The following is a 16762-nucleotide window of genomic DNA, read 5'->3' as shown; positions in this document are numbered from 1 at the left end:
TCCTTGAGGCCCTGTCAAAGCATCAAAGCATCTAAAGCGATCTTATTTTATACAAAATACAAAAAGCTGACTAAGACAAAGACGCTAACGAGTACATGGACTCAGGGAACGAATACAATTCAGAAACGCGGCACGTGTCGAGTTGGGCTCATAGAAGTCAGACACGAAATTAACCTCACGACGGGTCTGAAGCGTTCTTCAACGTCTAATAGTCTCCTAGCTCCTAAGAGAACTAAGAGCGGGCGGGATGTAGAAGCGAACTGTAGAGAGTAGGGCCGGTGAGTCGATCCAATTGTCCAAAAAGCCCTTTACGAAGGATCTCTGCGTGTTACAGGCACGCTGCCGTAACGTATCTAAACCAAGTAGCGCACAGGGACCACTATAATCTGCTGGAGTCCACTAGGAACGTAGTGCAAATTTTGTGTTTTTTTATCCGGGTGGACTCCAAACGCGCCAAAGACCGAGCAGCTGTAGGCCATCACACTACGGATGCGTACTCTATAAGTTCAATTTATCGCCAAAGATCTCTCCAAGGTACCTGACACAACATTTAAGTTCAATGGCTGTATATAACTATCACCGTCTGGTCTTGTTCAAAGCTTGTTTACTCCTTAAAAAATATTGCATTGTTTTGCCGTGGAAACAATATTAATCGATGATAATTTTTTAAAACGCGATACCATATGTCACGATCAAGGCAGTGAGGGATGTCGATAAAATAATTACTCTTTTCAGCCTTTTACAGAATGTTGTGGTGACGAATTTTAAACATCTAAAGTTCGAATATTTAATGGAAAAAGAACTTAATCTTACATACATTCGATCAATCTAGTGTGATATCCCAGAAACGCTACTTCCAAAAAATTATCTAAATTGATATAAAAACATCACGATGAGGAATGTTAGAAAAATTTTACAAAACATCTTCATTACTCACAATTGCTTCAAAACGACCTATCATCTTTAAAGACAATCAATCTTACTTTAGAAAAAAAGATAAATTAAAAAAAGTATGGCTTCCCTGCTTGCATAATCTTTTATCAGCGTTTGAATTAAACATCCAATTAAATGTTACATAATTTGTTTCCCTTTTGAGTTTGAGTGGTTTCCCTTTTTCAACGAGCTGAAAGTTAAATCAGTCGAATCCATATGATGATGTTGATTGATGAGTTAATGGATTCACAAGAAATTGTGCATACATCCAATAGAGATCCCAAAGCCAAACGATTTGACAGTACCGGAAAGGCTTTGTTTCAAAGATGATTTCATCATAGCAAGGCGATGGAGTCGCCGTTTTGGTCGACTGTCGAAAAGACACCATTTATGCAAAACGCGTAACAATCCCTTAACGGTTAATAATCATATTCATGATAAGTTCCCCGGTATAGTAAAGCCTTTTCGGCGCAGAAAACACTGTACACCGGTAATCCCCACGACTCATAAATCCTTATTTGCTGCTCAATAGTTTGTCGCGCTGACAAAATGGCACCGCAAAAATGGCTAATAGTACACAGCGTCCTCGGCGCTGGATTGTTCCCCCGAGGAGAGGCCATAGTTCGGTGTACTAATTAATCATTTTGCCAAAATTGTTGTTAAGTCAAGAATAAATGGTACGACGCTTACAGGATGCCGTCTTGATAGCGGTGTCGATCTTACCCATCTGTTGCGAGAAAGCAATCCGGCTAGGCAAATCCTGACTGGCGGTAAACATGTAGGAGCTCCGTATGGTGTAAGTTAATCGAAACGATGAGGTAGTGGCGTCACGAGCTGGTCTCCCCGTAGGCGCTACATTCTTCCGCTACATGTTTACAATTCTTTGAAACTAGTGGAATAAATTAAAATCTTTGTATGCCATCTGGTATCGTTAGAGCATTAATATGATTTGTCATACCGTACGGGTCCCAGGAGCCGCCTGGATAGTACAATAGCATTCGCTCACACCAAGCAAATTGCCGGTCCGGGAGCCCGAACCACATCATTGAATGTGGGTAGCTATTAGCGCGTGTTTGAATTGAGGGATTTGTCGATGGGTTTGGGTAGAGGCCACGTATTCGTTGAGAGCATGATACCTTCATCACCTTCATGGCAGGTTTGTTGCTTATGCTTCGAATCTTGATGTGCTTCTGCTAGTTTTGGTGGAGCTTATACATCATGCAGCGTAGGCGGGCGATGGAATGCGTTTCTTTATGTTACTAGTTTTGGCAACCTTTCAGGAAAGGAAATGTTTGTGGTTTTCCTCGGAGCGCAGTAAATATATTCTTTAATGGTTTCGGTTGTGCTTAGGTGAATTAATCGCTTACCATCGTAAGCGGATACAGTTTGGAGTGGTTAGTGGTGGAGCCTATCGTAATCCTTAATCAAGCTTCCGCTCGATTCTTTTCCCTTTGCTCGCATGATCTCTTGCAGGGAACAAACTAGTCATATGAAGAATGCGAGAAGCCTTCAAGGCTGCTAAATATATGTATGGGAAATTTTAAAAAATCTAATATTTCATTGTCTACGCAGCGTTATTTGTAAAGAAGCATTCTATACTATCTTCTATACTTTTTATTCCTTGTATTCTCTACTTCTTCTCGGAAATACTTCATCTCTTAGCGATGTTTGTACAACATTTTTCTGCAGCTCTTTCTCTACTTTTATGATTTCACTCTCATTCGTACTGGCTGTTAACACGTCGTCCACGCAGATCAATAGCTAGACAGGAACATACAAGGATCGCATCTACATGTTTTGAAATAGTGCAGGGTAGGCCGACAATAGCGCTGGTGGGCACACTACGGTACCGGGGTTCAAATCCCATCCGGACACTCCCGTAGGGTAGTGTCCGTTCATTTTCACTCCAACAAAAAGGACCGGTGACAAATCCCATTCAGACAGTTACCTTTCCCGGCAACTCAACTAAGATTAAATTAAACCATTTCAGGGGACTATAAATAACAACTCAGTTTGTGTTATTTATAGTCCTCTGTTCCCTTGTTTCCAAGCTCAAATTAGTGTTGGATGAATAACTGTTTGATAAATACGTTGTTTCATGATATGGCCTCAGAGGCGAAGGTGGTCTAAGCGAAGAGATGATCTTGCTACGTTTCAAGTAAATGTTTGTTTCATGTGAATGAAAGGAAAAAAAATTTATCAGCTATGCTCACCAAGGACATACCAGCATAAGCTTTTCCAATGCACTGCAAAAACGAACCCTGTAATTTTACAAACGTTTGAAAAATGTAAACAAAGCAGCTTTCAGCACGTTTCAAACCAATCCAATTTGGAACGCTTTGAAAATACTTGTAAAGTATGAAGAAATCCGCTTTCCGTCGAGTACAACTCGAACTCAAGTTTTAGAGCACTGCAATTTAAACAGAACGCTACGCTGTCGGATTGCAGCATGAAGCAGAGGTGAGACGATGTATCAACATCTATGTGATGTGCAAATAGTAACGAAAAGAAATGCACCATATTTTGAAAATGCTTTACAAGTACCTTCAATTTGTAAATCATAACGGTTATTTTTTAAAAAATTAAGCCCTTGCTCATGCACGCATGAATAATTAACTTTATATTTCTATAATTTTACTGATAGTGTTCGTGTAACCCAACCTTAGCATTGATGCCGGGTATTTTGCGCAAAACGTCATCCGCAACTTTGTAGGTTATCCACGGGAAACTCCAATGCGCGTGCAATTAAAACCTCCCTTGTGCTAAGAAAAGACAGGCTGACGAAATCCGAGCACGGTGTGTTGGCAGCCGTAGTGCAATTGTGCAAGTGCAGCATATCCGTCGGGTAGTTGCAAACTCATCGATTTCCAGCAGCTACGCCCAAGCTCGAGAGCACATTGTTGTGATACTTTTGCCATTTATTGCTCTACATTGCAACAATGAACAACATTACCACCGACGAGATGACGCGACTGCCGGAGTCGATAAATTTTCCGGCGGAAGAGGAAAAAGTGCTTGCGTACTGGCAGAATGAAAAGGTTTTTGAGAACTGTCTGAAGCAATCGAAGGGTAAACCGAGGTAAAGTTGTTTGTGCGGAATGTGGTGTGATATAATTATCTAACATAGTGGTATTTCCCTCTGCCAGATACACGTTCTACGATGGACCACCGTTTGCTACGGGTCTTCCGCATTACGGGCACATTCTGGCCGGTACAGTGAAGGATATAGTGACACGCTATGCACACCAGCAGGGATACCACGTGGAACGTCGGTTCGGTTGGGATTGTCACGGGCTGCCGGTGGAGTACGAGATTGACAAGACGCTGAACATTCGTGGACCGGACGACGTGGCACGGATGGGCATCAAGGCGTACAACAACGAGTGTCGGAAGATTGTGATGCGGTACGCGAACGAGTGGGAGCAAATCGTCGGTCGGATGGGAAGGTGGATTGATTTCAAGAACGATTACAAAACGCTCTACCCGTGGTACATGGAGTCCATCTGGTGGGTGTTTAAGCAGCTGTACGCGAAAGGGTTTGTGTACCAGGGTGTGAAGGTGATGCCATACTCGACTGCCTGTACGACGGCCCTGTCTAACTTTGAATCGGGTCAAAACTACAAGGAGGTAACGGATCCGGCAGTGTTTGTCTCGTTCCCGCTGGTCGGTGATAAGGATGGTGCGGCACTAGTCGGTTGGACGACCACCCCGTGGACGTTGCCCTCTAATCTGGCCTGCTGCGTACATCCAGAGCTGGTGTATGCGAAGGTTCGCGAGACGAAGACGGGCAAGGTATACGTTATGATGGAGTGTCGTATAGAGTCGCTGTTGAAGGGGCCGGAGAATTACACGGTTCTCGAAAGCTTCCCCGGATCGAAGCTTGCTGGTTTACAGTATGAGCCGCTGTTTGATTATTTCCGGAAGTACGAGAGTGTCGGATTCCGCGTGCTTACGGATACGTACGTAACGGAGGAATCTGGTACGGGAGTGGTCCATCAGGCGCCTTATTTCGGTGAGGACGATTACCGCGTGTGTTTGGCGAACGGAGTGATCAAGCGCGATCAAGAGATCGTCTGTCCGGTTGATGCGAGCGGTAAATTCGTCGAGCCTGTGGCCGATTTCGCTGGCCTGTATGTGAAGGATGCGGATAAAGCGATAATCAAGCTGCTGAAGGAGCGTGGCCGTCTTGTGCTGGCATCGCAGGTTAAGCACAACTATCCCTTCTGCTGGCGCTCGGATACACCGCTCATCTATAAGGCCGTTCCATCGTGGTTCGTGAGGGTGGAGCACATGAACAAACAGCTGTTAAACTGTAGCTCCCAAACCTACTGGGTGCCGGAGTACGTGAAGGAAAAGCGTTTTGGCAATTGGCTGCGCGATGCGCGTGATTGGGCCATCAGCCGTAACCGATACTGGGGCACACCGATCCCGCTGTGGATTTCGCCAGATGGTAAGGAGATCGTGTGCGTTGGCAGTATCGATGAGCTGGAACGCTACTCGGGAGTTCGTGTGACCGATCTGCATCGGGAAAGCATTGACCATATTGAAATCCCATCGGCTGTTCCGGGAAATCCACCGTTGCGCCGTGTACCGGAGGTATTTGACTGTTGGTTTGAATCGGGATCTATGCCTTTCGCCCAAAGCCATTATCCGTTCGATAATCCGGCCGAATTTATGAACAACTTCCCGGCCGACTTTATTGCGGAAGGTATCGATCAGACGCGCGGTTGGTTCTACACGCTGCTCGTTATCTCTACCGCACTGTTCAACAAGGCACCGTTTAAGAATCTGAACGTTACCGGGCTGGTACTAGCGGCCGATGGGCAGAAGATGTCCAAGCGCAAGAAGAATTATCCGGATCCGATGGAAGTGGTCAACAAGTATGGTGCGGATGCGCTGCGTCTGTATCTGATCAATTCGCCCGTTGTGCGTGCAGAGAACCTTCGGTTCAAGGAGGAGGGCGTACGGGACATCATCAAGGACGTGTTCCTACCATGGTTCAATGCGTTCCGATTCCTGTTTCAGAACGTGGATCGTTTCCAAAAGGAGGAAGGTGTACGGTACAGGTACGATGCGGCCCGGCACGCCGAGAAACGCTCCACCAACGTGATGGACGTGTGGATAATCTCGTTCAAGGAATCGCTGCTTAAGTTCGTCACGGAAGAGATGAAGGCGTACCGATTGTACACGGTTGTGCCACGGCTGACCAAGTTTATCGACCAACTTACGAATTGGTACGTGCGCATGAACCGCAAGCGTATCAAGGGCGAGTACGGTGTGGACGATTGTTACCACGCGCTGGACACGCTGTACGACGTTCTGTTGGCGATGGTTAAGATGATGGCGCCCTTCACTCCGTATCTGACCGAGTTTATGTATCAGCGGTTGCGGTTGCTTTCGAGCGAACCGATGGATGGTAGTGTCCACTATCAGATGATGCCGTCCTCGAACGGGCGGTACATCAACGTGCCAATCGAACGTGCCGTTGCCCGGATGCAGGCGGTCGTTGAATTGGGACGGGTGATGCGCGATCGACGCACGATGCCGATCAAGTACCCACTGACGGAGGTGATCGTGGTGCACCAGAGTGAGCAGTATTTGGCCGACATCCGTTCGCTGGAAGCGTTCATACTGGATGAGCTGAACGTGCGCCGCATTACACTAAGCTCCGAGCGGCAACGGTACGGTGTTACGATGCGAGCCGAAGCCGATCACAAGACGCTCGGTGTGCGGCTAAAGAACGACTTCAAACAGGTGCTCGGTGCGATCAAGCAGCTGTCCGATGCGGAAATTACGCGTCAGCTGGCTCAAGGCCACTTCGAAATCGCTGGCCATCGGGTAGAGCTTGAGGAGATCCGACTTATCTATCAGTTTAGCGGCGGTAACGAATCTTTCGAAGCGCACAGTGATAATGATGTGCTCGTCCTGCTCGATATGACCCCGAACGAGGAGCTGATGCGCGAGGGTACGGCCCGCGAAATAATCAACCGCATTCAGAAGCTAAAAAAGAAGGCTAAGCTTATCCCGACCGATCCGGTACTGATCTACTACACCGTAAGCGGTGGTGACAGTGAGGTGCGCACTGTTGCTGAAAGTCATCGTAATTTCATCGTCGGAACGGTAAAGTCTCCGTTCGTGCCGTACGGACCCGATGCTGCCTCGAAGCCGGTGCTGATTGAAGAGTCGCAAGAGCTCAAGGGAATCACGCTTACCATTACCATCTGTTCGCCACAGGATCGTGAAATCCCGGCCGTTCCTTGGGTGAACTTACAGCTAGACGAGACACTTGTTCCCCGTTACCAGCACGCCACTTCCACGCCGTCCCGAAAAGCTTCACTGCTGCTAACGGGTCGAGCAACTGGCAAACCATTAACATATGATCAGTTGCGCCAAGAGGTGGAAACGCTTTTTGGGCTGAAGGATATGGCTTTTAATGTGCTCGCTGGATCCGATGGTCGACGGCTAGAGCAAGACACTTATGATCCGAAGGTACTTCATCAGCAGACACTGTACGTGACGCTAGGGGAAAGTTTACCAGCGACAGGGTGGTCACCGTCCCGTATGCCCTACGTCGCCTTTCGAAACGTACAAACGACAGACGGACGTAAAACGACCGTGTTCGAAGAGAATCCGGTTGGTGTGAAACTATCCGTGCCAGCACTTTAAGTGATGGTGGCTCCGAATTTCGCATTGCCTATTGGAATTTTTGGACTTGGATTGCAATGACATTTTGTTACGCAAATAAAGTAGGAACTATGTGTTTAGACGTTTCTTTCCCATCTGCTCTGAATTGAAATGAAAATGCTTAATATGAACTGAAGAATGAATTATATTAATAAAGAAATACCACCCGACCCTAATGCAACGCTAGTTGGACGTGTTACTCTGTTTTGCATATTCGAAATGGTTGACCCACGTTTGTTAGGGATGTAAAAATGGTAAGTTGGTAAAATAAAAACTGATGTGAATGTGCCACCTCTGATCTCTGAAACGATCGGTCAGATAGAGTGATAGGATGCGCCCGATAAGGGTTGAGGCAAGTGATTAGCTTAATCACCGCCCGGTACTAATGAGAATCAATCATCGCGTCATTAGCGTGAGATAGTAGCAAACGTGCTACGCATGGTTGGAATTGATGCGGGCTTGCAGATTAATTGCATGTCAAGTAAGGTGGTTGGGGTGGCGGCTGATCTGTGCGAGATAATGCAATTACTGTGTGGCATTGCGTGCAAAGGAATTTCCACTCCACTACACATCGCTCTAGGCAAGAATGAATGAATGGATGCTGGAATGCATATACTGTTTGAATACCATTCGGTGCAGCTATGAAACTGTTCCAATGGACAGCAAAGTTCAATTTAAAATTCGTTTAATAAAAATGCTGAGACTAAAAGGTGATATTGCGGGATGTAGCAAAAAGCTTCGCGAGCGAGTGGTAAACCAATTTGCATTGACAAACGAGTTACATTAGAATGATACATTTTATTCACGATTGATGATTGATATGATGATTTAAATATGAATCAAAAGCAGGTTTTGTTCTGTTTGCTGCTAATCCAATGGACTTGGACACAGCGAAGGTGCACCTTGCTCAACATCAATTAGTTATTGCCACTACAAACGCTAATCATATGATAATTTTATGTAACTCCCGCACAGCAGATTCGATGAGATAGGGGCGCCCAACTTTCATCCCTCTTAAGGCCTGCGGGCTTCTTATTCCTCCACTGGTTAATCACGGAACTCTACTTAAATATTTCATTTAATTTATTTCAGAAAAAATGTTCCTAGTAGTTTGCAAAACACATATTTAACCCATTCTAGCCTAACAACATTAAAATATCGAAAATCCGTTGTATGCAGCGAATCAAGAAAATGTAGGGATGTGGTACGAGGACGTAGGCCCTAAGCGAAGAGGAAATTAGGAGCCTCTAACACATCGAATCTAAGTTCCGTATGTATCCGACTTTTGCTACCCATGTGAAGTCATGTGAATCGGATTTTTAGCTAATTTTCTTTGTACTGTTCTAGTTGATCATTGTTCAAAATAAGAAACAAATCCTATCTTGACTGTAAAAATTGTTTTGCGAGGAGCCAAAGACGTTAAATAATAATCATTCAAAAATATGTTTGATTTTTACAAAGGTAGACTTAAGTTATCTGTACTTTTAGACTATTTTAGAAAAACATTACCGTTCTGAATATGTTGCGCTGGAGTCCGTATCGTTATGTTATATGGAAGAAATTCGAATGTACCAAAAATATTGTTAAGGTGTGTGTGAGTATACTTATACAAAAATGTTGAAAATATATATTTTATTATTCTCTGCTACTACTGCTACTTACTTGGTGCATTAAAATTTGCTCCGTTCTGAACTAATTTCTTACTGGAGCGACTGGTAGTAACAAGAAAGAATCCATGCGAAGAGGTAACTGGTATTGTGCCTCAAATTTTCAAATTCAAATTGCTTAGTTGTACAGTTCAAGCACTATCAGATGAGCGCCGAATTCAAGAATGATCTTTAAGTTCTAGCTATAGACAAGTTATAGACATCCTGTAGTTCTTCATCGTTCCACCGGGGGCCTGTTACGAGGCAACTAACTAGGTATTAAACATTTTTAGACTACAAAGGTCCTCTAGCTGGCGAGATCCCCCTGGCAGCTGCCTATCACGCCAATAGGTTCATACGCCTCTATCACATGATGCATATTTGGCAATGTTAACGAATCTCTCTTAGATATTGGCGATGCGATTGGGTGCGTGGAAAAACTGAGTCGAACTGGCTTATTAAACTATGCTACAATGTGATAAATACATCAATTTAGCGCTCACGTCATTTACAACAAAAGAGGAAAGAAGGGAGAGAGAGGGCTGCCGTTAAGGCGATACTTAATTAATTGAGAATAGTAACGGAAACCGAATAACGCCGAGTCTCATGTATATCCGATTACAAACGTTAAATAAAAACCACCCCGCATGATGATACTTCTTTCCACAATTCTAGCCCTGTATAATCTGCTGCTGTCATCGGCTACTGATGAGCGTATATTCAATTTGTTTACATCCTTGTACAGTAATAATGGACAAACCTGGTTCATTATCGGCTCTGCACAAAATAATATGACCCAATTTTTGGCCTGCCAACCATTTGCTATTCCATCCATGCTTGATGCTGCTTGTAAATGGGTAGGAGATATTGATACTTTACATACGGCCTTAATTAATCATACGAGTTGACTGGACACTATTCTGTGCAGAAACGGCTCGCCGCGATCGTAACGTTTGATGGTGCAGATGAAATAAATATGCCGTCCGTTGCAATAAATGCATGCAGTTAACCGTTTCGGTCGTGTCGCAGGTTATGATGAGTGTTGAGTTTCACTTCCTGTAGGTCATTTCCTTTTTTTTTTCGCCATCAACGTCACGCTTTCCGTCTGTCTGATAGGTTGCGCGCGGAACGTTACGATGAAAATACGCTGACAACATTTTATCCCATGACCTTGTCGGAACGCGATAATCCCCTTCGCTAATGATGCAAACTGGTCAGCACAGAACTGCTGCACACACACACACACACACACACACACACACACACACACACACACACACACACACACGCACGTTTACACTAACTCGGAGCAAATATGTTGCACTCTGCACCCCGTATTACAATATGGGCCACAAAACCTGTGGTTTCCGGTGAAAAGTCAAGTGGCTTAAGTGCATCCGAAGGTAAAAGGGAGATAGGGATGTGGTGTAGAAGTAGAATTTAATTTAAACACAATTTGTACCAACACATCCGCCAAATCAGGACATGCGTTTAGCGTCGTGTGTATGTGACTTGTTGTGTGGGTCAACAGGATTGCAGTAACCTATCACTGACCGGTTGACCGATTGCGTATCAATAAAATAAACAGATCGTTCAATTAATCTCAACCGAACCGAGTCAATGTCGCACAAGAGGGGCATTTTTCGGCCTGAATCGTGTACAACTTTCCCGGCGATGCGGTTAACTAGAGCGCGCTGAATAGGAATTGATGATGTTCGTAAGCCACTGGTAAACAATATCGATCAACACACACACATCGAACCATCACCCTTTCGGACAACAAGGGACAATGTATTTAAACAGCTGGAATGGTTGCCCCCGGTGGGTGGCAAAAACTAAACAAAGCACACGCGAAATGCATTCCATTGTTGAGCAGTTGTGGTGCATTTGAGGTTTCAAAATTCCGTTAAACGTTAATGCATGCAAATTAGATTGATTGTGTTTGTAATGGGTCGCGCGGATTAGACACCCGTTTGTGGTGTTTTTGCATATGAAATGGCAAAGCGTGCTCGGCTGTTCAGTAATGATTATTCTACCCTAGTAAACAGTTTCCTAAATGGTTTTCCCATTCAATATATATTATTGATTCCACTGTCAACCAGTAAGCAATTTAAAAAGTATAAATATGTATCGAAACGACCATATAAAAGCAGCTTTCTTCTCGCTAAGGATCGTCATTTTGCGTTTACAAAATGCATGTGATAGGTATTTTAGCTCTGCTATTGGCCGTGGGCCACACCACTCAAGGAATTGGTCCGGACGGTCCGAAACCACCACCCAAAGGTCCTTCGCCCAAAGCGAAGTTCGACTGGTGGGAGCGTGGAAATTTCTATCAAATCTATCCACGATCGTTTAAGGACTCTGATGGTGATGGCATTGGGGATCTGAAGGGTAAGTTGCTGTTAGAATTTTCCCTACGATTTCAAAAAAACCATTCTGTTTTTGATCGTCCGCTAGGCATTACGCAAACGATCGACTATCTAAAAGTGATCGGAATCGATGGCGTTTGGCTATCGCCAATCTTCAAATCACCGATGAACGATTTCGGGTACGATATCTCTGACTTTTACGCCATCCAGGAGGAGTATGGTACGATGGAGGACTTTGAAGCGTTGGCGGCCAAGTGTGCTTCGATAGGCCTGAAGCTAATTTTGGACTTTGTGCCGAATCATTCGAGTGACGAGCACGAATACTTTCGCTTGTCGGAGGAGAGCGTTGAGCCTTACCGGGACTACTACATCTGGCATTCGGGTGTGTTGGATGCGAACGGTACACGGCATCCACCCTCCAACTGGATCAGTGTGTTTCGGGGCAGCGCCTGGCAGTGGAGTGACAAGCGCCAGCAGTACTATCTGCACCAGTTCCAGAAGAAACAACCAGATCTGAACTATCGTAATCCAGCGCTGGTGGAGGAGATGAAGAATGTGATGCGATTCTGGCTGAACAAGGGTATCGCTGGGTTCCGTATCGATGCGTTACCGTATCTGTACGAAAGTGAAGAAGTGGACGGCCGTTACCGGGACGAACCGCGGTCGGGACTAGTTACTGACGATCCGGACAATCCCGCCTATCTAACGCACACAGAAACGAAAGATCAACCAGAAACGTACGATATGGTGCATCAGTGGCGTGCGGTGGTCGATGAGTATACGGCTCGGGACAATTTCACCCGTATCATTCTGACTGAAGCTTATACGGCTTTGCAGAACACGACACGGTTCTACGGCACACCGGCAGCACCCGGTGCACAGATTCCGTTCAATTTCCAGCTCATTACGCTACTGACGGCGAACAGTACAGCGAGTGATTTCGTAAATGCTGTTCAGAGTTGGCCGAGAGCAATGCCACCAGCAGCGGTAGCGAACTGGGTGCTTGGAAATCATGACAACAGCCGTGTAGCGACCCGACTCGGTGTAGCACGGGCTGATCTGTACACTATCGCTCTGCAGACACTGCCGGGCATAGCGGTGACGTACTACGGTGAAGAGATAGCAATGGAAGATCAGTGGATCTCGTGGGAAAACACGATCGATCCGGCAGCTTGTAATGCGGATCCGGAAACCTACACGCTGTACTCGCGTGATCCGGTCCGCACTCCGTTCCAGTGGAACAACGGTAGGAATGCTGGTTTCTCCAATGCATCACACACCTGGCTACCGGTGGCGGACAACTACAAGGAGGTGAATGTGGCGGCTCAGTTGCTGGCCCCGCGCAGCCATCTGAAGACTTTCATGCAGCTGACCAGCTACCGGAAACGACGGCTGCTAGCGGAGGGTGACTTTAACTTGCAGCTCGTTGGGACGAGCTTAGTGCTGTACAAGAGAGCCGTCCCGAGGGTGGGATATGTGGTGGTTGCGTTGAATTTCGGAGATGAACCGGTAGAACTTCCACTGTCTGAAGTATTTCCGAACACAGGTGAGCGTTGGCTGAAGGTGGTCGCTAGCTCACTGCAGGTGGGGATAACTTCCGGAACGTGGATCAATGTACGTTTGTTCAAGCTAGCGGCTAACTCCGGAATTGTACTAGAGCACCGTACAGGACGCAATGATGTAGTGGCTTAGCGGCATAACTCGGTTTCATTCTAAGGTGATGGGTTACGGGTAGAATAGACCAGTAGTTAGAGATGCAAAAGTGGGTTGAAGAAAGTTTTTGTTTGCAAACTTATGTAGCTGCAACATGTAGCAATGTGTAGCAAACCTTGAAAGAAAATGAGCGTCTAGTGAGCTTTGGGCGTGAGTGCCATTTCGATAACTCACTGGAAGTTGTGAGTTTGGCATCGCGCCGCAAGGATGCTGTGAGAGTCACAGTTCTCACTTGTTAACCATTTTCATCATCTGTTCAGTTTCGTCTTAACGATCTTCCGTATGGTGGAAAACATGCTTTTGCCGAACAAGCTAAATTTTGTTTATTTTCCATTATCAACAACTGAGAGAGCGAGAGATGAAGAGAGAGTACGGCCACATCCATAGTTCACTACTCACTATGGCACTCAAAAAAGGCATGATTCGTCTAGTGAGAAGAGATGCTGGCATCGCAATCGTATCATTTGCTCAGCATCCCATGCTGCGACTGATAGCGCTTATTGTTCCCAAATGTTTTCTGGTGCCACGCCGCTCGTTCGCGTTCGGTTCTGTTCGGTTCGTCAGTGAGAGTTTGTCCGCAATACCGACAGGATCGTCGTTTTAGTTCGAATGAAAAAATCGCTACCAATCCGCGTGTACGGACAGTGCGACAGTGCGTACCAGTGTGTGTCCGGTTGCGGGGGGAACGTCCCATACCCGTCGCATCCAGCCGTTCGTCCGGGTTCGTGAAAACGTATCTCGAAACGTGCGCCTTTGGTGACACGCGTTTCGCAAACAATCAGCCTGCCAATGGACGGCCGTAGACCGATTGATGAGTAGCGTCCGTTCGTATGACAGTTATTTGTTGGTAGTCTTGATTCGCTCCGTTCAAGCAAGATCCGTTTCTCGACGAGTGGTCCAAGCCTGGTGGTCGAGAATAAACCGGTTAATCGGACCAGTGCGCGATGGAAGCCTACCGTAGGCAAGATTGATTGAAGAAATTGTGCTGAAGTCGATGGTTTCGGTTGTTTCTGCTCAGGTACGAATCAGTACGACGCAGTTGCAATATCGATGTGCTTAAACGCGTCTGTGAGAGGCCAGATGGATTGAATCGAGGAAGTGAAACGCACGTATCGACCGTACGTGACAGTTGAGTTGGATTTATTGATCGTGCGTGAAATTGCTCACACCGGAGATATCTGGCTGCGAAGCAGTACGGGGAGAAGGAGAGAGATAAACTATCTCACCCTGCCAACCAACTCCAGCACCAATATCACCCACCGATTGATCTTACGTGGGTTGTCTATCACGTGGCACATTGAACCACGGACTACAGAAGGAGAAGAGGATGCTGCGGACGGTGCGTATTCCGCAACTGCTAATGGACGATTGTCCATTGTTCAGTGTCCATTAATCGCCTCAAGTAGTTCCAGTCCGGGCACCGAGTGGGTGGACGGTTGAGCCGTTGATCTGTGTGGTGGCATGCTTTTCCGGTGAAGCCCAATCGGACCCACGCCACCCTTCAGGCTGACTTTCGTTGGAATACGTTGAATGATTTTCGATTTTCCGAGTCTTCGCTTTTGATTGGATTTTCTTTCGGCCTATCAACCAACGGGCAGCTAGAAAGACGAAGACCGAAAGTGGATATGGAGACGGGGTGGGTGATAAATTAATTAATTTCCACCAGCAACGGCTCCCCGGTTGCTTTGCTAGCAGGTTTCGGTTTCGATATTTTCTACCAAGAACCATAGTAAGGCCCCTCACCAGGATCGGCTCAGGGAAGTTGAAGCTGCCTTGTCTTGGAAGTTGAAGTTTTGTTGTTGGCCGACTCATTGCATGCTCTGGCCACTTCAAAGGAGCAAAATCTTTTCATTTCCAGTTTCTACCAGCAGACACAAAAGGGACAGAGCAAAAGAAAAAAATCAGCCCGATTGTTCCCCTAGTTTTTGGTAAATCTACCACGCGTAAGTCTCTAACACGTGGTGCCACGTGGTAGTTAGTGTACAAGTGTGCGTGTGGGTAGCAAACTTTGTTCACCACCCGGTGTCGTCCGTCCATCGTCCGGCATTTCCGAGCACAACTAAATAGTAGTGAAACACGCGCGAAAGAAGTTGGCAAGTGTTAGGGAAACACCAAAAAATTCACCAGGTGTTATTTACACGTCAACGCACGTTTCCGTATTTTCGGTTCATGGCGCGTGAAGGATGTTAACGCCATTGCCACCGAAAATCCTGCCAAATGTATGCGTCTGTGTGTGTGTGTGTGCGTGACAGTGAATTGAGCCTTTGGAGTTGCTCACTCGTGACCGAGTGATGTAAACTCGCTGTTTCCACAATCCGCGCTATGGTTTCGTGAGCGTCTGTTGTGTTAGCGGACACCCAAAAATGGTAGCTTTCGGGGTGGTGTGCAGAAGCGTGTGGTGTGATGTGCGCAAAATAAAATAAGTGTATTGCTGTGAGTCGAGCATATGTGCGTTCTGTTGGCAGTAGCTTCAGTGCAATCAGTGCGAGTTCTTTATGGGAGAAAATTGTGTTTCAACCTTTTTCTTTGTGTTAGTGGTACCTGCATCTCAACGATGTGTCTCTGCTGCGGTGCTTTTCCTGAATGGTGCCCTTACGGCAGTGTAGCGACCAGAAAAGTTCTTCAATCATCGCAACAAAATTGTGTTACAGTGTAGAGGGTGTTCCTTGAGGGAAGAAAGGCAAGCAAAAGGAGAAAAAAAGGGAAGCAATTAGCCAGTGGTGGAAAAGTGGATAAAGGAAAAGATAGTAATTATGTGCATTAAACTGTGCCCCGGTACAGTGGGCATCGGAAGGCCAGTGTGGAAGGTGGGAAGGCGGAAGCGTTCGTCGTTGGCGTTTCTGGTGCTGCTGGTTCTGTGCGGATTGTCACCTACAACGCGCGTTGCTGGAACAGGCGGTGTAAAAGATGGCGAATATGAAAACAGTAAGCAAGAGTTTCATGAAACTTTTTTTTTATTCTTTCACGTCTTTGCGTTGATTGTAATGTTTCAATTTTGTATTATTAGGTAGTAAAAGTGCTATTTAATTTAAATGAAAATGTGAAAGGATCGTTTAAAGATGGGAAATAGTAATATTTGCTCAAAAGGTCTATTTTGCACAGCTTCTTTTGCTGTGCATTGGTTTGAAGGATGAAAAAGCGTAAATATCTTGATTGCAATATATTTTATTATCCTATGTTACTACGGGATTCGAGGAGAATAATTGTTACAAATCTTGCAGCTCGTGCCCCTCAAAGATCTCGTTTCCAGAGGCCGAGATCCGTCGTGACGAATAAAAAACTTATGACACACCCTTTAAAGAAAACAAACTGAGATATTTTTCCACTGAAATGATTCTGTCCATAACGAATCAAGAAAAAGGGGTGTTTAAAGCAATATACTAGCATTAGCACTAGCAAATAATCTAAAATAAAAGC

General features: G+C 45.7%; 6 protein-coding genes across 6 annotated transcripts in view; 3 read left to right on the top strand and 3 right to left on the bottom strand.

Moving 5' to 3' along the window:
- The window catches only part of LOC126557843 (fizzy-related protein homolog), a 444135-nt gene that overhangs the window by 63416 nt on the left and 363957 nt on the right, over window positions 1-16762 (bottom strand). The gene's annotated exons all lie outside the window — the stretch shown is intronic.
- The window catches only part of LOC126557770 (transmembrane protein 104 homolog), a 333753-nt gene that overhangs the window by 96172 nt on the left and 220819 nt on the right, over window positions 1-16762 (bottom strand). The gene's annotated exons all lie outside the window — the stretch shown is intronic.
- Window positions 1-16762, bottom strand: part of LOC126559566 (protein kish) — a 416586-nt gene that overhangs the window by 308600 nt on the left and 91224 nt on the right. The window lies entirely within an intron of this gene.
- Window positions 3849-7603, top strand: LOC126556787 (isoleucine--tRNA ligase, cytoplasmic). Its single transcript, XM_050212274.1, has 2 exons — window positions 3849-4012; window positions 4080-7603. The coding sequence occupies exons 1-2, from the start codon at window positions 3873-3875 to the stop codon at window positions 7597-7599; spliced, it is 3660 nt and encodes a 1219-aa protein (XP_050068231.1). The 5' UTR covers window positions 3849-3872; the 3' UTR covers window positions 7600-7603.
- LOC126557485 (probable maltase) lies at window positions 11456-13324 on the top strand. The gene is made up of 2 exons (XM_050213278.1): window positions 11456-11654; window positions 11721-13324. Exons 1-2 carry the CDS (start codon window positions 11456-11458, stop codon window positions 13322-13324), a joined length of 1803 nt encoding a protein of 600 aa, XP_050069235.1.
- LOC126556885 (nephrin-like) overlaps window positions 16038-16762 on the top strand; it is a 146444-nt gene continuing 145719 nt past the window's right edge. Inside the window, exon 1 of the mRNA XM_050212430.1 lies at window positions 16038-16270. Coding sequence (XP_050068387.1) covers window positions 16099-16270 — 172 coding nt within the window. The 5' untranslated portion in view covers window positions 16038-16098. The remainder of the gene's footprint in view (window positions 16271-16762) is intronic.

The sequence above is a fragment of the Anopheles maculipalpis genome, chromosome 2RL (assembly GCF_943734695.1).
Source record: "Anopheles maculipalpis chromosome 2RL, idAnoMacuDA_375_x, whole genome shotgun sequence".
In the NCBI taxonomy this organism is placed as follows: domain Eukaryota; kingdom Metazoa; phylum Arthropoda; class Insecta; order Diptera; family Culicidae; genus Anopheles; species Anopheles maculipalpis.
Note: the sequence above shows the minus strand (reverse complement) of the source record. Positions and strands in the feature narration are given on the sequence as shown.

Excerpts from the sequence above, each read along its gene's own strand:
- LOC126556787 (XM_050212274.1), top strand. The coding sequence starts at position 3,873 with ATGAACAACATTACCACCGACGAGATGACGCGACTGCCGGAGTCGATA. Across the intron at positions 4,013-4,079 it reads CAATCGAAGGGTAAACCGAG|ATACACGTTCTACGATGGAC; the intron begins GTAAAGTTGTTT and ends TCCCTCTGCCAG.
- LOC126557485 (XM_050213278.1), top strand. The coding sequence starts at position 11,456 with ATGCATGTGATAGGTATTTTAGCTCTGCTATTGGCCGTGGGCCACACC. Across the intron at positions 11,655-11,720 it reads TGGCATTGGGGATCTGAAGG|GCATTACGCAAACGATCGAC; the intron begins GTAAGTTGCTGT and ends ATCGTCCGCTAG.